The sequence below is a fragment of the Ammodytes marinus genome (assembly GCF_949987685.1).
Source record: "Ammodytes marinus genome assembly, chromosome: 6".
In the NCBI taxonomy this organism is placed as follows: Eukaryota; Metazoa; Chordata; class Actinopteri; order Uranoscopiformes; family Ammodytidae; genus Ammodytes; species Ammodytes marinus.
The window spans coordinates 27,493,318-27,513,767 of NC_137235.1; the positions used below are offsets into that span (position 1 = coordinate 27,493,318).

General features: G+C 41.6%; 1 protein-coding gene across 4 annotated transcripts in view; it reads left to right on the plus strand.

Moving 5' to 3' along the window:
- The window catches only part of rptor (regulatory associated protein of MTOR, complex 1), a 158,804-nt gene extending 140,001 nt beyond the window's left edge, over positions 1-18,803 (plus strand). For 2 of the 4 annotated variants that reach the window (XM_080029310.1, XM_080029313.1), the window contains 7 exons: positions 2,643-2,690; positions 11,134-11,240; positions 12,802-12,929; positions 14,574-14,660; positions 15,081-15,197; positions 15,523-15,652; positions 16,198-18,803. In XM_080029310.1, the coding sequence (XP_079885436.1) occupies positions 2,643-2,690; positions 11,134-11,240; positions 12,802-12,929; positions 14,574-14,660; positions 15,081-15,197; positions 15,523-15,652; positions 16,198-16,266 (686 nt within the window). In that variant the 3' untranslated portion in view covers positions 16,267-18,803. The remainder of the gene's footprint in view (positions 1-2,642; positions 2,691-11,133; positions 11,241-12,801; positions 12,930-14,573; positions 14,661-15,080; positions 15,198-15,522; positions 15,653-16,197) is intronic. The other 2 variants (XM_080029311.1, XM_080029312.1) reach the window with 1 other exon arrangement.
- The last annotated feature ends 1,647 nt before the right edge of the window (positions 18,804-20,450 follow it).

A 20,450-nucleotide genomic window follows, 5' to 3' on the forward strand; every position in this document is an offset into this window, starting at 1 on the left:
TATTAGTTGGTACAGCCAATTATATTGAGATAATGGCAGTTTAAGATGGCTGTAAAGGAGAAACATACCGACGCAAACAGACAAAGTTGAGTCTTGGAACATGTTATGAACGCAAAATAGCCAAGAATCCTAAAATTGACCAGTGATTGATAAAACTAAGAGCACAGTATTAATGACAAAATGTGGCAGGTGGATTATTAGCCATTTTTTGCTGAGAGGGTTGTCTGTGTGAATAAATGTGATACTTTTTAACTTGGACTGTGGTCGTTGATATTTGAAAATTGCCTTGACACCCACACTACACACTTGTCAGTCATCCACCTGCTTCTGTGATGTGCCAGGCTACCCCCTCTCTCTCTTACTCTTTCTTTACCCTCTCTACTGCTCCACTTTTTACTGCCTCAAGCCATTCTCAGCCCTGGATTCTGAGTCAAGGAGTTTTTTTTTTTTTTTTGTTTTTTGTTTTTTTTATGGGAAGTTTTGACAGCTTTATTTTCCTCTGAATACCTGAGAGCACAATTAACCACCACACTTATGTCTAGTTTTGAAAAAAAGTTTTTCAATTATCTCTGACCCAGTGTCACCTATTAGTGTGAGCACATGTCACAACCAGTGTCACCTATTAGTGTGAGCACATGTCAGAACAACAGCCTTGTTTTAGAGCACACCCCTCCATATAGAAATAAGATACGTATTTGGCTAATTGGTAGCAACAGGAGCTGAGCTGTCAGGATGAGTTTTCTGTCTGACTCACTGGCTTGTCTGGATTGTCTGTGCAGAGGTGTGGACCAGCATACTGTGTGTGCACATATGTGTCTCCATCATTACAAAGCCAGCACAGCTCTGTGGGGACCCGCAGAGAGGAGACACACTTTAGCTAGCGTCACTGTCTGTCTGGCTCTCAACGACTCAAAATCTTTTGCCTGTGGTGAGAAACAGACTTGTTTTTGGGCTATGACTTTAACATTTAATGGTGCTGCGCTTGTTATCCTGGACCGGGTCGTCAGTTGACAGTCCATGTGTTGCTTCGTCTGCATTCAAACTACAGCGGAGGCATCAGTTTGAATAGAATGGACAACTCAAGATTTTTTTCCATGGAAAAAGTTCTACTGGAGAGTCCAGCTTTAGCTTTTGGTGTTAAAAAATTGTTTTTCTTATTTCAAAAATACATCTACAATCCCAATCTCTCTTTCTCTCTCCCTCTTTCTTTCTCTCTCCCTCTTTCTTTCTCTCTCCCTCTTTCTCTCTCTCTCTATCTATCTTTCACAAACACACACACACACACACACACACACACAGTTTTCCCTATTTCCTTCACACACGCCACCTCGGCTCCTGGCCCAATCATCAGTAACCACTGCTCCAAATACCTTCTGAGATAGGGTTAGTGCAATGGTTATAGGCTTTAATTTAGATTTTTTTTCTTCGAATGTTAGCTGTGCCACAGTTGCATTAATAATGTAAAACCAACTGAAATATGACACACGTCTGTTGTTTATGCTGCACGAAAAAAAATTACCTGTTTTACCCCTGTAGGCAGTTGCTACAAGTCTGTGAACTTTTCTTAAAGAGATGCTGGCAGACACACACACACACCAACTCTCATCCCATCCCTATTGTGCAGTAACTTTGTTTTTGTGTTTTCCCATCAGTGAAGCATCTCTGTTCACTCTGAGTCCATCTGGCTTGTTGTTACTTTGCTGGTCCTTTGATATTGTTTTGTGTCTCACCCCAATCTATCAGAGAGGTTGAACAAGGCAGCAAACCGTTCTTTAAAGGTCACTTATTATGCCATATACACTTTTTCATGGTTCTTTCAACATTAATATGGTTACCTGTTGTTCCACATCCAATTTTTAAGAAAACCTGTGTTCCAAAACCGTTGTCATATTTCTCTATCCTTATGATGTCACAAGGGGAGAAGCCTCGCCCCTTCATTACCGACCTTACCTATCACTACCGTCACCTTTGAAAAGCACATTCCCAGATCCCCCCTGATTATAACTGGTAGTTAGAATCAGGGCCAATCAGAGCAGACTGGGCTTTTGGGAAGGTGGGGCTTAAAGAGAAGGTGACAGACTGAGGCTGAAAAGGCAATGGCACTTTGAGAAATATAAAGTTTTTTTTTCTTGGACACCACACCATGAAAACAGTTTCTAGTAGAAACCCAAATTACAATTTCGAACTTGAAAATGAGCATAATATGTGACCTTTAATTAAACCAAGGAAATGATTTCACATTCCCACCTATAGCCCTGTCTACTCAAGCTTGATGCCCTGCGGTTAATGGGATTTGGGATTCTGTGTCGTGCAGGCTTGGAGGAAGGGGACCCTGGTCAGCTTCCACCACAGTCCCTGTTGTAATGCAGAGGCAGCAGCTCTAGCTCAGGGCTCTCTCCCAGTCTCTCTCTCCTTTCACTCTCTGATTGTGGCCTTTCACTCTTAGTCATACAAGAGACACCAAGCTGCCTTGTTCATCCCTCTCTCTGCTGTTTGAATGCATGTGGAGTATATACTGTATTCATGAAGTCATACTTTTTGAATTGTGTGTGCCATTGTGTCAGTCTGCATGCACGGGTGGTTTCCTTGCTAATTTTCTTGCTTGCTTTGTTGCATTCCCCCCCCCCCTCCCCTGCTTGCAGGTCTGGCCAGAAGGGTCTCCATCTATCTTGACAGGAGTAAGCAAGGAGGTGAGTGTTCCTTCTCTCTATCTCCCTCAGTCCTAGAGCTAAAGGGTGCTCCAGCAAATAGCCAGCAGCGTGCCTTCTTTGTTTGTTTTCTTTTATTTACCACTGGCATCCCTTCATCCTGTCTGCTGGTGATAGTCCATCATTTCATCCCCGCCAGTCATCCCAAGGGTTAGATGAGTCGCTGTGGCTATAGTGGTAATGTGTGTACTGTCCACTAATGTTCCCTTCAATAAGCTGGACATAAGTAATATATTGCAAAGCCCTGCTCCCTTGCATTAATGTTTGTATGCAAATTATAGCATGACACAATGGAGTTCACAATTACATTTTTCTTTTAAATGGGTCCATGATTTTAGACAAAAGCTAGCAGGCTGTGAAGCTAACTATCTTATTAAGCTAACGTTAGCTCAATGAGGCAAATGAAAAGAGCAAAAATGAAAGGCATTGCCTTCCAAATCTTTTAAATGCCTAGTGTTCCACTTACTGCAGACCACTTTAACATGTGTATGAATCCAAATCTCGACAGACCTGCCCTGCCTAGTTACACACACACACACACGCACACACGCACACACACACAACTCTATTCAAATAGATGCTTATTTAAAGAAGAAGAACAGCTATTTTCCTTTAGTAAGTCCATGCTCTGCCTTTACAAAAGCTCTGCCCCCCATTACTCATTTTCACCTCAAAATGGCTTCTCTCCTGTATGATAAAAATACACTTTTCAGCCCCTCAGGTGTCAGTGTTTAATTGGGAGCAGGTCGGTGCTGTGTGATTCTTAATAGCGTAGAGAGCCACCCAGGCCGTCTCGCCTGAGGGATTAGCCCTGGTAAACTCCAGAGGAACCAGAGGAAATTAGGGGCGCCTGGCTGGCACAGAGTGGAGGAAATAATATTCTCACGGCCTTCACTTCTCTGCAGACTGGGTTGAGAGCTGATCTAATGCCGTTCTGATCCACCGAACCAATAATGTTTCAACTTGGTCTTCTTTTAACTCTAGCCCCTCCCTCCACTCATTTCCTACACCTGTATTTCCTGTCTTATCTTCTTTCTTTTAAAACCCTTTATTTTTCCTGCTCAAGGTAAAAGTAGGGCAGCCCTCTCTTTGGCTTTATGGAGGCAGACACTGTGTCCTGCTTTAGATTTGGCTGAACTACCTGTTTCCTTGTTAACATCAGGTTCCCTGTTAAGTCCAGAACCAGGGACTCTGGACTTTTGAAATAGATATAGGCGAATGACTTGAAAGATTCTGGAAAATTTGACAAGAACCATCCAGGCGGACTAATTTATTCTGTCTTTAGCATTGACACCAAGTAGACAAGCGTTTGAATATATATTCAATAGAGTTATTGCATTTGTCATATGAACAAAAATAACTGAGGCAGTATTTGGCAATGACATTTTTCATCACAAAGGCGAACAGGGAATATAAAACTAACTGTGCAATGTTAAAATATAGGATTTGATATAATATATCAGTGATTCTTGAGAACAAGGCCGTCTTTCTTATGTAACTGCTGTTGTGTTTAAAACTAAAAATATTTAAAATTGTAGATGTTATTAGGGATTAAGAATAGAATGTCTGGAGCACAATTATCCCCTTAAATTTAATTTTATCATTATTATGTCAAATATATGACACTTGCTATCTTCTCACGACGTCCAAAACAGTGTGTCCTCAGAGAAGGTTTGAATCTTTCATATGCAATAAAACCTATTAAAAATGTACTTTAATAATTAAAAATAGCTTTTTTCATCAAAAGCAACACTAAATAAACTCTCATATCAATAAAAACAGTTTTTCTAAAACACATTCATGTTTTATAAGGATTCTAAGTGGTGGGACCACTTTACTGTAAGTCAACACCGTCAGACATTTCATAATAACAAATCAGGCGAAATAAGGGGCAGCTGTCACTTTGAAGGACCTCTTGTCAAATTCTACCTCTGCAGAGTGCAAGTTATTTGAAATGTTTTGATAATTTTATTTTCCTGAAGTAGTTCATACTAGCACCTAACATCAACAGAAAAAACCAAATGGCTACTAGATAAATTCCATTTGTTATGTTTAAGAAACGTTAAATATGTCAACACCGTCTGACAGGAAATCTGACGGAGTTGACATCTGACGGTGGTGATAGGCCAATGACGGTAAAAAAACTAAAGCTGGGAGGTTGTTTCAAAGCTTAGCTCAGTTGCTTAGTATATGTTGGATACATACATGTAATTTAATTTGCCTAAACATAGGGTTTGTATTTTTTCAACTTTGCACCCTGTTTTGTCCCTCAAGAATCACTGATATATGAAATAGAAATAGTTTGTAGTCGTGTATATGTATATACTGCTTTGTGCAGGTATGATCAGATTAGAGGTGGGCATAGATTAATTTTTTAAATCTAGATTAATCTCATTGAATTTTGGAATTAATCTAGATTAATCTAGATTAAAATGGCTCATTTGAATTCATTCATAATATGTGTGTGCTCCCTAAATAATGACTCAAAGTAAGTCTTTGAGAACGTGTTTCTCAAGCCAGGTGGCGCATCAGACCAGGGGCTCATTCCTGTTTCCAACATGCATCACAAACTGCTTGAGGAAGCTGTTCTACTATGATAATTGGTGATGAATGAATGTTCAACAAGATGTTACTTAGTAACGCGTTACCGGCATCGGACCTCTTTTTTCAGTAACGAGTAATCTAACGCGTTACTATCTCCAAACCAGTAATCAGATTAAAGTTACTCATCAAAGTCACTGTGCGTTACTTTTTCTGTCATTTTCCTTAGTGAAACATTTTACATAACTGCACAAATGACTGCGATTGCGATTTTATGTAAATAAATGTGCGCGCATGTGTCTCTAAACGCTCCAACTGCTCCAACCGCTCCTCTCGTCTTTTTGGTAGCGCCCCTCGTCTCTGACATGCAGCGTGTGTGTGTGCCTGTGTCTGTGTCTGTGTGTGTGTGTGTGTGTGTGTGTGTGCAGCAGCATTACGGCCGAGTCTAAGCTGAACTGTGGCGCAAAACAAAGTTTTCCCCCCGATGAAATATAGCGTCTGCTATGGGGATATTTAGGATTCGGGTATGGTGACGTTGAAGAGATAGAAGTGTTTAAAACTTGGAAACTTATAGTCACGTGGCGACCGGTGGCCACACACACCCACCCTGCGTTCCAATACCCGATTGTGTCGTGGGCAAGTGATGGAGAGAGAGAGCGGCGGGTGTGTGAGAGAAGCTTCGCTCCTGCAATAAAGGCTCCTCAAGTGTCAACAACGGCCCCCGGCTATTATTACCCGACCAGAGAACACACGGAAGGGGGTTCACCCCGACGGCGAACAGCCATCGGCCCTGGAGGGAACCATCTCCCCTGAGCCGAACAGGAGGTGGAATAAGAGATTAACGGCGATATTTTTTTTATCGCCGATAAGAGTCTGGCGTTAACGCAGCACGTTAACGCTGATAACGGCCCACCACTAGATCAGATGTAAACTAAATACGGATGATAACAGCAATAACTCTTTAAGTACAAATAGTGTAAGTAAAATAATACCAGTGTTGTGAGTAAAACAACATAGTGATGAGCTCAAGGGTTCAGCAGTCTTGTGAAAACAGAACAGCTTGTTGCAGGGCAGATATAGACAGTACACTGCCTTATATTGTTATATAACACTATATACGTGAGTGTATATATATATATATATATATATATATATATATATATATAAAGGTTGAGCTTATCCTCCATGTTTTACTCAATCACAATTTTGCCATGTTTGATGGGATTTGTGAGGGCATCTAAAATAAATCGTTTGTCAAGTTCTTATAGTTGTGGACGTCCCTTGTTTTGAATGATGTCAGATCATCCAAGCAATTAGTTGATAGCCTACCCTTTTATCCACAAGAACCATCGAATGCTCCTGTCATGTGGGTCATGCCTCATCTTCACAATGTCTTAAGTCAAGCAGACAGGTCAAAGCTCTTTACCTCCACAAATGCCATCCCTCAGTAAAAACCAGCCTAGACAAATGCCATAGTGTGGAAGCCCGCCTGTCAGTCAGACAGCGCTCCCAAAGATCATGACGTAATCTTCAATTACAGGCCAAATGCTTTTCCAGGGCGAAGTCCAAGTAATCCCAGAGACGGTTGTATTAGCGCTAGTCCTGGAGGACCTCTACAAAGCAAACAGGGATGAAGGGAAGAGGAGAGGGAAGACGTTGAGGGATAGAAGAGGAACAGTGAAGGCCTCAGCGCTGGTTTAATGAGCTGCAGTGTGTGGGGGAGAGCCAGTCCATTGCTGAATGTATGTTAGATAATGCTGCGGAATATGAATGCACCTTCTCCAGAGGAAAACGGAGGAGAGAAAAATGATATATCTAATGTGGAAAGGAGTTATTAATACATCACACATTAGGGATTGTCTGGGCATACTGGCAATGCAACGAGAGGATTTCCCACAGCTGATAACTGCAACTGTTAGAGGTAGCTTTATTATTTTTTTGGGTGTTTTCAGCTTTATTTGATAGTATTAAGGACAGAGTTGAGTTGGGGAGAGAGATGGCAAAGACATGCAGTAATCGGCCCGGGCCGGAGTCAAAACCCAGGTCCACTGTGACAAGGACTTAGCCTTAAAGTTACAAGCACTACTCAGTGAGCCAGAAGTAGGTATTTTTTTTTGTTGCTTTGCTAACAATATAATAGCTGTTTTTTTAATATCATTATTCGGTGGAGAACATTTGAACTCAAGCAGTAATGGAAAAAGACAAAGCATAAAGAAAGAATGTTCCTATACATGGAAGCTTTCTACACCTCTGTAAGGTGGGGAGATTTAAAGCTGTGTAAACACATTGCCCACACTCCTTTTGCTCCGTCTCTTCCCTCTCACGTCTCTATTTCTCCCTGTCCGTATTGATTTCCGTGTGGGTTATACACAGTAAGACCTGCTCAGGCCCACAGTGGTTTCCCTCTCCTTGGAAAAAAGCAGAGTTTTAACCTGTTTTGAGTTGCTGAGTGTTTGGCCACAAGAGAACACAATCTTAAAGGTCTGGTTTAAGGTTGCAGACCTATGAGCTCCGACCCCCCTGAACTCGCGGTATTCTTTCTTTGATCGGAGGCAGGGAGGATTTGGTAGCCTGCAGTGGAGAAGAAGAGAACATACAGGAGGGAAAGATTAGGGATGAATAGAGTTTGGGGGGTTAGAGGGTGTGTGGATGAAGAGCAATATAGAGATTGATGCAAAGAGATGAAAAGTCCAATGGAATGGCTGAACTGGGCAAAAGGTTAGCTAGTTCATTACAGCCTGGATATTTGGACTTCCTTATATTGTCCACTGTTTCTAAAAACACATGACGTCATGGAGAAAATCAGTCAAACTGGTTGGAGACAAGGGGGTGCTCTCTCTTGGCGCAGTGTGTAAAGCGCCCCCCCCCTCCCCCTTGAGATGGTTGTGACTTGTGAGTGAAAATCCCAGTAGATTAGCAGTTTCTGAAATACTCAGAAAAGGCCGCCTGGCACCATCAACATTGCCATGTTCAAAGTCACTTAAACCCCCTTTCTACACCATGTTGTTGCTCAGTTTGAACTTAGATTAGTTGTCCTGTCCAGGTCTACATGCCTAAATTCATTGCCAGTTGCCAGCAGTTTTTTGCCGAGCGACACACATTTAATAGTAATCAATGAAGTAAAACTGAATCTAAACGTTAGGATTGGTTTGCTGGCATGCGTGCCCCTCATTATAGCGGAGAACATGCACACAGTACACGATGCCATTGCGTTAAGGGAAATCTTCAGCGAGTGCAAGCCCCCCCCCCCTCCAACCCCCCTCTCTCATTGTGTCCCAGATTCCCTCACCGCAGAGCTGCCGGCTTCAAAGGGAAAGCCTTCTCTCTCTCTCTTTCTCTCTGTCTCTCTCTCACCACCTCTTTAAAGAGCCGGCATCAAGCCTTCCTCGCATGGCACGCAGCTGTGAACGCTCGCTGACTGAGCCTGTGGGTCCTGTGAAGTGGTTTTCCCTGTGTGCTTTTCCCCCCATTCATGAGCCCATGCTCCCTACAGTGCTATGCTGTTTGTGACGCCTGAGCGGGCCCCATGATGTCATAGCGGAGTGTCTGTATTGGCCTCATGGGGGGATTGGGCTTTCCTCAAGACACATGCCCAGTAGAACAGTAGAAAGCCCCCCTAACAGATGGTTCAGTACAGGAAAGTTAAGTCACGACTCATAAAAGGTGGCACACGCAGGGAAATGAGCAGTGGGAAAGGATGTCATATAATGCATTATGTTCATTGTAGTTCTCCAAAGACCAGAGAAAGAGAGCAAAGTAATGGGAGTCCCTATTTGCATCTCTCCACTTTCGAATTGCGTGCAAAGAGCCGATTAGGATGAGAAGATTGTGTGTGTGTGTGTGTGTGTGTGTGTGTGCGTGTGTGTGCGTGTGTGTGTGTGTGTGTGTGTGTGTGTGTGTGTGTGTGTGTGTGTGCTCGTGTTATAGAATTAAATTATATGTATAATGCACGATGGTGAAATGTGTTGGTGATCTAGATAATGGAGATGGTTAAGAGAGAGAGAGCGAGAGATGAGGAGGAATGGGAGGAAGTGAAGCATGGGGAATGAGTTTCAAGTGTAGAGAAAAAAAAAGGGATTCTGTTTCATCTGTGGTTTAAAAGCATCCCAGTGAGAGAGAGACACTGAGTGTTTTCATATACGTTTTGCATTTCTGGAGAGTCCCTGCAGCCTGCTCCCTTTATCCATTCTCCTTCATCATTTAAAGTTCCATTATCAGAAAGAAGCACCGTGGCTTGTGGGAAATGTGGTTCTTCAACTCTCAATCCCGACCAGGATGCAAACAATATACATGTCTTTCACAATATAATTTTAGTCAAGGTACAATGTGTACCAAACAGTCTTCAAAGGGTTCCAACGTCAGATGCGGCATCCTTAGTTTACATCAGACCAGACATCTGTGCTGCCTGTCATTCATTCTCTCTCACCTTATTTCCTGTAGTAGTTTACAAAAACAGACAAGGCAGTCCGAGCAATACAGGGGTGAAAGGTGGAATGGTCCAAGGTTGAAAACATTTCTACTTAAATTTAACTCCATGCAATTGGAGCTGATATTAGAGTTTCTGCTGTGATTTGCCAAAAAAAAAATTTAAATTATGAAAGAAATTATGGTAGTGTGTTTTTTTGAGAATGTTGCTGGTTGCTTTCTCAATCTCTCTTTCGAGGCTTTCATAGTTATGTACTACACACAGACTAAAAAGGGTTGTGTGAAGAATAAAACATTAAAAAAAGTTCCAACCCTGCCCACATTCTTGCATGTCCAATTGGTGTGTTAAGTGGTTATTTCTGTCGAGTCATTGGTTACGCAAAGTGACATCAGAAAGTGGGGAGGGTTAGCTTTTCAGATCCTGTTTTAGAATCTTACAAGAACGTGATTTGAAGCGGCAGGCATCAGTGAGCCAGCAGGGCAAGTGGTAGCTGACACGAGACAGTGCTCACTTGGTCTCTGCTGTGACTGCCAACATATGAAGAGTCTGGCTGTGTTTAGCTTCTTCCCCTCCATGGCTGTCTCACTCCAGAGCCGTTTCAATAGTCTTAAGACCGAATTTCTGCTGACGGGCTCTGATCCAGGGTCAGCGTTTGCGTCTCCCTTCTTCTTTGCTTTGAAGGAAGCAAAATGCTAATCCAGCTACTCTTCCATCTGCATGAGGGGCATTTTTTTTATACACTCATGTGGAACTTTGATCAAAAATTCAGTGACAATGTGTGAAACATAACATTGTAAATTAATATAAAACATTTTTTGATAATTCACTTAAAATGTTTGCAGAAATCAGTGTATTTAATTTATTTATTTATTTTTTATGAATTCTTTGTGGCTTAATTATAAGTGGTGCAGTGGTGCGAGAAGCAGTTGCTCTAATCTGTCATTTGATGTGCCACATGTGGCAGCGAGAGCCTTCGTAAACCTCCAACAGATTGTGTGTGTTGTGTATTGGGGCGGGTCAACACCCCCTCGGTGTGTTGAACAGCTGTGTTTATTTGTGTGTGTGGGTGTGTGTTCGATTAGCATTTTAAATTCAATGAATTGCTTAAAAACTGTAAATGTACTCTGCTGTTCCCATATTGTGTACTAATTATATTCTCATTAATTTAATATTTTATAACCCGAATGTCAGATGTTGGGGCGCCTTTTTGAAGCTTTTTTCCGCATTCATTAAAAGTTACCTTATGTTGTTTTAAGCAAACTTTATATATCAGTCCAGATGTATAAGTCTTATAACCACACACAGTCCTGGTGTTGTTTTTAATTGTGTGTGTGTGTGTGTGTGTGTGTGTGTGTGTGTGTGTGTGTGTGTGTGTGTGTGTGTGTGTGTGTGTGTGTGTGTGTGTGTGTGTGTGTGTGTGTGTGTGTGTGTGTGTGTGTGTGTGTGTGTGTGTTGCAGGAGCAGGCATGGTGGTGGACTGGGAGCAGGAGACTGGTCTCCTCATGACGTCAGGAGATGTACGAGTCATCAGGATCTGGGACACTGACAGAGAGATGAAGGTCCAGGTAATAATCTCCGCCATTTTCTCAAATAAATCACAACTGGATTTCGATGCACACAAATCCCCCCAGCTTTAGGGTTACATTTGGTAACTATTTTATTGAAATGATAAGATCCTTTAAAGTGAGAATCTGCAGGTGAATTTTGGATACAGCCATTTTATGAATTAAAAAACATGTCCTAAAAATGCATTTTAAGCATGTTTTTGAAAACAAAATGAGACAGACAATTAAGAACATATCCTTCTGTAATAGCCTTCATAATAATTCTAATAATGATTTTGGAAAGTTGGGTTGATGTAAGTGCTTTACAAGTTGAGATATTCTGTTCCGAGTATTAGAAGAAGAAATTTTTTTTTGAGATAATGGACGTTAAAGACTATTTATTGTGGAGTCCATTGACAACATCCTCAGGCACTTAGTTTCTTTGGCCCAGTGTTGTGCTGTTGTATAATGAGCGTTACAGCATCACTTGGTCTCTAGTGTTGCAGTAAAGTTGTTCAAATATGTTCAGCTAATAACCTTAGGGCAGCCAGCGCTCGAGTGCACTGAGCTGAGTGTGGTCATAAGAATACACATAAACAATATGTTGTTCTTGGGTTCAAGTGAAAAAGAAAAAGAGAGAGTCCACAAATTCTGTATTCAAAGTCTGTATGAACAAAACTTACTAAGGAAAAACATAACGATACATTATACACTGGCTGAAGAATGTACACCATTAAAGAACTGTTTGTTCTTGGATTCAAAGATGCACTCCTCCATGAGAGGAATCTTTGAAAAAAATATATAAATTCTATTGAAATTGGATTTTATTTTACACTTTCATGTCATTTTCTTTAGCATTGGACTGAATATTGAGCTGCAAATGTGTGTGAGTGCATACGTAAAGGTACACTGGATGGAGAGCAGAACATGAGCATGTTAAGGTGGATTTATGACAATTGAATTATATTATATTATTATATTGTATTATCAATTTTTTTTTCAATACAGCTCTAATGATAATACAAGAATAAATCCTGTCTGTGATGCTTTCCTTTACTATGCACAGTGTACAGTATGCTTATGGTGGAAGAGAGCCATTTGCGTTGATGTGGTTTCCTCTTTGTCTTTTTCCCTCGTTCCTAAACACATCTAAATGGTTCTTGGTGCTAATCTTTGTCTTGATGGATGGACTTAATACAAGTACAAATGGGCCAGCCTGTGGCTGCATATTGATGCTGGCTGGGTCTACCTAACAATGAGCCAACAGTCAACAGAGCTCATGACTGACGATTTCAAAGAAGATTTAGTGTGAAACGTTTGCTGTAATGACAATGGTACCTTTGTGGCAAGCCTTTAACAGATATTTATTTGTTGTGTGTGTGTGTGTGTGTGTGTGTGTGTGTGTGTGTGTGTGTGTGTGTGTGTGTGTGTGTGTGTGTGTGTGTGTGTGTGTGTGTGTGTGTGTGTGTGTGTGTGTGTGTGTGTGTGTGTGTGTGTGTGTGTGTGTGTGTGTGTGTGTGTGTGTGTGTGTGTGTGTGTGTGTGTGTGTGTGTGTGTGTGTGTGTGTGTGTGTGTCCACCAGGACATCCCTACCGGAGCAGACAGCTGTGTGACCAGCCTCTCCTGTGACTCCGCGCGGTCGCTCATCGTTGCCGGTCTGGGTGACGGATCAGTGCGCGTATTCGACAGGAGGATGGGTCCAAATGAATGGTAACACTCACACACACGCTCTGTCTCTCTCTCTCTCTCTCTATTTCATCTAATTCAAAAGGCTTTATTGGCAAGGATATTGAAGAAAAAACTCTTCAATATCCAAATTATAAAGCTTGACTGTAAATAATAAAAAAAAATCGCTCTCTCGCTCTCATTTTCTCCTCATCACCCTCGTATCACAGAGAAGGTTAAATTGATTATTAATTCATTTTCACTTTCATTTTCTTTTACTGTCTCCATTATTAAGAACACACACAGCAGTTTCTGTGGGCATTAACTCCTATAGAGTCCTACATTATTCAGTCCTACAATCTATATATATTATATATAACGGGCTGTAAATCTCCCTTTGGGGGGGGGTTGCCACCTCTTTTAGTGGACCCTTGCGGCACCGTATCACCCACAGTTGGTTAAACATTATTTTAATTTCTGTCCCGAAGGTAAAAAACACAAAGCAGTTATGCCATGAAGTGGCCTATAAATCCTTAGGTAAAGCTAATGTAATAGTTCCCCTCTGGCATGGAGTGACATCTTTCAGCAACTACATAGCAACTAGCAGACGGGCGCTAAATCGTCAAGGTTTGGAATATTCTTGATGAAATGTTTCATGTTATGCGTGCCACAGTTTAGATCTTTAAATCTCAACATTAAATTCATAGTTTTTCCTCAGCCTCTTATTGTCAGCAGTGGGTGAAGATAACTGATACAATTGTATGTGTTCTGTCCTTGAAATTTAAGAGGATTAAATGCATTTCCTGTCACACCACTTGTCAGGATGTAATTGGTCAATTTTGATAGAGTGCATTATGGGTAGAGGGTAATTCTGAGACAGCTCAGTTAAAAAAAAAAAGATAGTTGTAGCGTTTTGGTTTCCAGCTCTAATGTCACCACAGTCTCTCCAGGTCCAGGAGAAAGTTTTTTCTTTTTTCACTCTATCCCACAGTGCCACCCAGTGGTCTTTCTTCTTTATTACATGTTATATCTTAGAAAGAGACGTGCGTTTGTATTATGCTGTTTTCTGTCTAATTGAACTTTTGTTACAGTCTGCATAACACGTGAGACATGACACACACACAAGATCAAACAATAGACTCCATTATTCCAAAGTAAAAGTACTTCAAAAACTCTCCAGTCGATAACAGTGAAGAGGAGCAACCACAAACCAGTTTCTTTCTTTGTCCTGATATTCAAACCTTTTGGTCTTTCCATTTTTGAAATGTTTCCTGTAGTGATAACCTTCCGTGTTTATGAATCATCCCTGGGTTATCTTATCGTCACAGCAAAAGAAAATTAAAACAACAACTCACCTATTGGAAGTAACTGTTACAACTGTTGAGAAAACTACTCCCCAAATGTGGCTTGATCAATACCTTACATTTAGAGACCATTCGGTAATTTGATTAACTTGGACACATTGGTTTATTTGTTTCTCTTTTTCTCAATTGAACATAACATTTTCATTTACAAGATGTGAAATACACTGTTGCAATTAGATTCTAGCTGCGGCCTTTTTTTTTGTTGATTGTTAAATGATTGAATTTATGCAATACAGTGTTATTTTCCTGACAGCTGATTGTAAAAACACACACAGTTACGCCACAGCTGACATATTCTCTGTGTGTGTTGTGTGTTTTGCTGCAGTCGGGTGATGACGTACAGGGAGCATGGAGCCTGGGTGGTCAAGGCTCATATACAGAAGGAGACAGACGGACATATCATCAGCGTCAGGTAAGCTCTTGCTTTGTCGGGTTTAAAGGTGCAGTCGGTGATTCTGGAGAACGCATGTTGTCAAAACCACTTTTTTTTTTGTCAAAATCAGTGAATATCTCCTCCATGATCCACTACCTGTCCACCTGTACCATGTGTGCTGTGCAGTGTAAAAAAGTCTAACGTTATTAATACACAGCCTAGGCTCTGTAAACAAAGGGGCCCACCATAGCTAGCAACATACCATTTTACAGAGTTGTGTTATAACACTGGATTCATTTTTTCAGCGCACACATTTTTACTGATTTTGACAAAAAATCATTCTACATAATCGCTGAATCCACTTTTAATTCACGCAACCCAACTGCTAGTTATTTTTTTGGCTGTGTACTGACTTGCACTGCCTTTGACGTTCCCCCCCCCCCCCCCTCTCCTCCCCAGTGTAAATGGAGACGTTCGATTCTTTGAGCCACGGTCGCCGGACTCCATCAACGTGCTGCAGACAGTGAAGGGGTTGACAGCCCTGGACATCCACCCACAGGCCAACCTGTTCGCATGGTCAGTTTAGTTTGTGTACATTCAGGTTCCAGCACCAACAAAAAAACTCATGACTTGCACAATGTGGAGGTCAAGATCATTCTTCCCTTTCATGTCCTCCTAACATCTTTCGTCTAAATAGTTCTTTACAACTACACAACTGACCTCTCTCTCTCTCTCCCTCTGTTTCCTTCTCTCTCATTCTCTCTCTTTCTCTTTGTCTGTCTGTCTGTCTGTCTGTCTGTCTCTCTCTCTCTCTCTCTCCCTCTGTTTCCTTCTCTCTCATTCTCTCTCTTTCTCTTTGTCTGTCTGTCTGTCTCTGTCTCTCTCTCTCTCTGCCCTCCAGTGGATCGATGAACCAGTTCATAGCTGTGTACAACGCTAACGGCGATGTGATCAGCAACATAAAGTACTACGACGGCTTCATGGGACAGAGGATTGGGGCCATCAGCTGTTTAGCCTTCCATCCATACTGGGTAAACTAACTCTTCTATTCACTGGCCACAACACTATTCATGTTGTATATCTGGGCACATTTCAAATGACTCATTTTACCTAACTTTAAAAATCTTCCCCGGTACATGGTATTACCATCAGGTAATACATATTGCTACGTCAACTGCAGCCTATTTAATTTAGTTTCTCGCATAACACTACATTTTGGAAAATCACATTGGACTAATCCCAATGAAGTTACTTACTACGCCAACTACTACTATGTTTACTGAACAGTACTGAACACATCGCAATGTAACTCTAAACAACCTACGTTCCAAACAAAGGAAACTAACAAAATCACTGCATATAATCTACTTTTAAAGTTTTTTTTTAAAGATGCTTTACACAAGCATTTGTATTTTTTTTTTCAGATTGACTGACATTATTGTACATCTGTTAATATTTCTGTCCAAATACGCCATTTGCTCTTGTTATCTGTGTAGCTGTCCTTTAGCACACATAACAGTGCCTGCAGTGAGCCAATACTATCTAAAACGCCTTTTTTTCTTTTTTCTCTCTCCAGCCCCACTTGGCGGTAGGCAGCAATGACTACTACATGTCCATCTATTCTGCAGAGAAGAGGCTCAGATAACACCAGCACCCCCTCCCCTCCCCCCACTGCCCCAGCACACCTCAAACCAAACCCCACTCAGAAACAACACCACCACATATGACTTCTTAACCCTGAGCCCCCCCTCTAGCTCTGGGATGTAAATGACGTTTTTGTTGTACATATGCAAAACCACCCCTGAATGTTCAAGTGATGGCTGCTGACAAAAACTCATGCTACCAACGACGATATATATATATTATTATTATTCTCATTGTTTATTCATGTTCTTATTATAAAAGCTAATGATTGTAGACTTGGCTGTGCTGAGGAGTGTGTATATTTAAATAGCGTACATACAGATGAATAGAGGTTCTATTTTAAAAGAAATGGTACCCAACCGATGACTGGGGGGCTCCTCATCCACTACCTGAACCAATGTTGACCCCAGTGAAACCAAGTGGGGGTGGGGTCGCCCAAAGGACTACACACACACTATTAACACCCAGGACACATGGACTCGCCTCTATGCTGGACCCCGGTGGGATAACCAATTAGTTTGTATTGCCGTCTCGCAGCCAACACAAAGGACAAAGGGTTTTGCTACGTTGCTGCGCTGCATTGCAACACGTTCGGAAGGAAGGACCTAAAGATGGCGGACTGTGCTCATTCTGGCCTGACACGTGGATCAGGCAGACGTGATACGTGTTTGTTTATGCGTGTGTGAGTGAAAATGGATTTTAGCACAGGTGAGCCTCAGATGCGGGCCTTCATAGCCTTGGGCATAAAGTTATTGATGCCCGGAAAACAGATGACTGCTCCCATGCTTGAACTCTCTCCCTCTTCCCCCCCCCTTTCCCCCTGCGTGCCAAACATTAATTCTCCATGCAAGCCTCTGTGTTGTGGCTCAGAGGGCTGGTTCTGTTGTTTTTGTTTTTTTGTTTTTTACTTATCACCTGTAACAGAAAAAAGGGAAAGCCTCCATTGCCCTTAGGTCGCTCCACACCCTGATATCTAGCACAGAGAGAGGAATGCTAGATCGGTAGAAGAGAAGCACCCAGTCCCACACAGGGAGCATGCAAAGCAATAAAAACTTCCTATGATTCAGCCTCAAGCTCCGCCCCCTGACAGCCCTGCAGCACTTGTAGGTGCCACAGCATAGCAATACAAAGAACACACTTTCCATTCATACTGTAGCAGTGTAATTCAGTTTCATTTATACATAGTTAGAGTACTGGATGGATTATGTTTTTACACCATCTACTCAGTGACAGGAGAGGTATCAATTAAAATTGATTTTCCTGTGATTGTCTAAAACCTTATTTCTAATCGATACGTCCAAATTCTCGCCGTGTGGAATCAAAAGAGAACCCGCAAACCTTCTTTGACCCGCTTCACATGATTGCACACGTCCCAAAATCCCACCTTTTGCTCAATCTTCTTCTGTCACGTGGAAAAACATAGATGAAAGTTGCTGTGGTAACCACAGTGATGGGAAGCTGTCTAGACACATACAACACTGTAGGTTTAGATATCTTCTAAGTGCCGTGATCACCTGCCCCGCTCCACAGTTCGGACCATTTTTCAATTTTGTTAATTCATTTGTCATTTTAATTTTTTTTTTATTTTATTGCCCGACTTGTTTGGTTTGATATTGTTTGACAGAGTTAGAGGCACACAAAGTGAGTTGCATGGTTAATGGTTGGCATCAGAGCTGTGGCACTCGATACCCGTACATGCTCCCTGTGGCAAGTTTCAGTCAGCGCCCTATACACTACATCTTGCTCAGGTACTTTAGTGAGCCACCTCGCAGCAACCGCCAGCCTCCAGTGTCTGCAGCACAATGGATGGATGGTGGTCAGTCACATGACCTGGTGTCTAGATTATGGATTTGATTTATTATTTTTATTTTTATTTTTGTGTGCCGTGTCATCCCCCCTCGACGTGCCTCTTTCTGTGAGGCTGCAGCTTTGCTAATTTTTTTTTTCTTTTCATTCTCTTTTTCTCTGTTTTGTAATTTTATGTTTTTAATTCTGCTGCCATTTGGTTTGCCTTAGCCTCAGTGAGGTGGCCGTCAAAGAAGCAAGGGACAGCCTTACCTTCGCTGTACTGAAGTCTCTCCCGCCCCCATACATGTCCCCTTTCATTTGCCAACATGACCCCCTCCTTGTATGCATCCCCCCTCCAGCTTGGCTTTCCCACTGCAGAAGGAATGGACTTTTTGGCCTGAAGGTGAAAATGGAACACACACACACACACACACACACACACCATACAGTCTGTCTAAGCGGCTGCAGTTGGAGTCACCCACACACTAGTCCCCACCATCACCCCTTCATAGGCCTAAACTGCTTCACCGACTCAGCCCCAAAACGCTTTCGGCGTCGGGGCCCACCACTTGCTCGGACTCACTTTCATCTCTAAGTAATCCTGCTTTGAGTTTTAAGATTTTAAGATCTGGAGAAAACAGAAGAGACTTTAACAAAGTAGTAAGTACGGTTTAAAAATGAAAACAATCAGGTTTGTCTCTGTGACTTCAGACTGCTTTGCTGGCTGTGGTTTATACGACAGGAGATGAAATCAATGAAATAAACCAAATACAACACAGGATTTTGTGGGGGGTTTTTTCTGGCATTTGCATTTCAAAAAATATCTAGTGTGTCTCTTGATAGTTTGTCAATGTTTCCATTGTAAATACCTTCATATTAATCAGTTTAGGAGCTAAAGATTCTCATTGGGAAATATTAGAAATAGTGTGCAATACTCAAGGGGGGTGCTTGTGGTTTACTGGTTAGAGCGCCCCCCCCCCCTTGAAGCTCAGTCCTCATCGCAGCAGACGTGGTTCGAATCTGCATGTCCTCCCCTTTTTGCCCCATTTTCCACTGTCTCCAAATCTATCTTGTGAAAAATTATCTTTTGATTATGCTTTGAGGGGAAATTAAATGTAAATTTTAATTTAAAGTGGTAAGGCCTGGAAATAAAACAATGTTCTAGCTGTATCACATTATAAAATACATTTTTTATCACAATCAGCCACTTAATATTGGTCAACCTATTACCTTTCTAAAAATAAAAATAAACCAATGAGTGACAATGAGCCTAAAAATCTTGAATATTTATTTAATAAGAGTTAAATAGGCTGTAAATAAACCATGGTGCTGTGAGTTTTTAAATTATTAAACAATTAGTTAATATTAAAATTAGATTCAGAGTTTGGTTGTGATACTTAGAATGTTCTACTACACACATGCGTTTTCTACATAGATAGTTTTCTATGGTCATTGTAGCTAACTGGATCTAGCTATCTTTTGGTTAGCCTGCTGGGGGGCTAAGGGCATATGTGAATGGCTGAAAGTTCAGGGGGCGGGCCCTAGGGACAACTCCAGCACCACACTCTGTGATCATATCAGCAGCAACGCTCTGATAAACCCGATAAACCGCACATTATTGCCTAGGTTGTCAAGTTAGAGTCAAATAGAGGGCCGAAAGAACAGTAAAATATTAGAATGTGTCATGCTACTGGTAACTTAATATAAGGGATTCAACATGAATGCTAATGTTAGGCGACTTCATTTCTGCTGGACGTGGGGGGGATGTTTGCTGAATTGATGGCAAAATTTTAAAAAAATCATGTGTGTGTGGTGCAGGTTTATTTGAAATTAACTATGACCTATAGCCCAAAATGTCTCAAATGGTTCAGCACACACTCAAACAATGCCATTCAACTACAATACGTTAGGAAATAGGTTCACTGGTGGAAAAGCCATCATGAAATAATAACTTTGAGAAAAAACAGTTCACTTTACATTATTTATTTGATTATGTCATTACTTATTCAACATTGAACACTGTAAGGGTTCATTTAGTTCAGGGGTGGGGGGGTCCAGTTATTTAATTTCCATCTAAGATTGGATCCTTGAACCATCAATGATGTCATTGGTGGTTGCCCTCAGTAGTTCACCAGACAGGGACACGCCTCTGTACATAATGGAAAATATGTGTAGCTGTCCAATGACAATAGATCCACTTACACATGTCCTTTAAGAGCTGGGATGAGATTTATGTCTATTTTGTTTGCATTAGCTCAGGGAAACAACTCTCTTGACTTTTCGGAAATGGGCTGTGAGTGCAACACAAAGTATGTCACCACCTTTGACTATAGGCTATTGCTCATCTCTATACCTGCACTAACCCTGCCACTGCCAGCCAAGGTCAGAGGTCAAAGG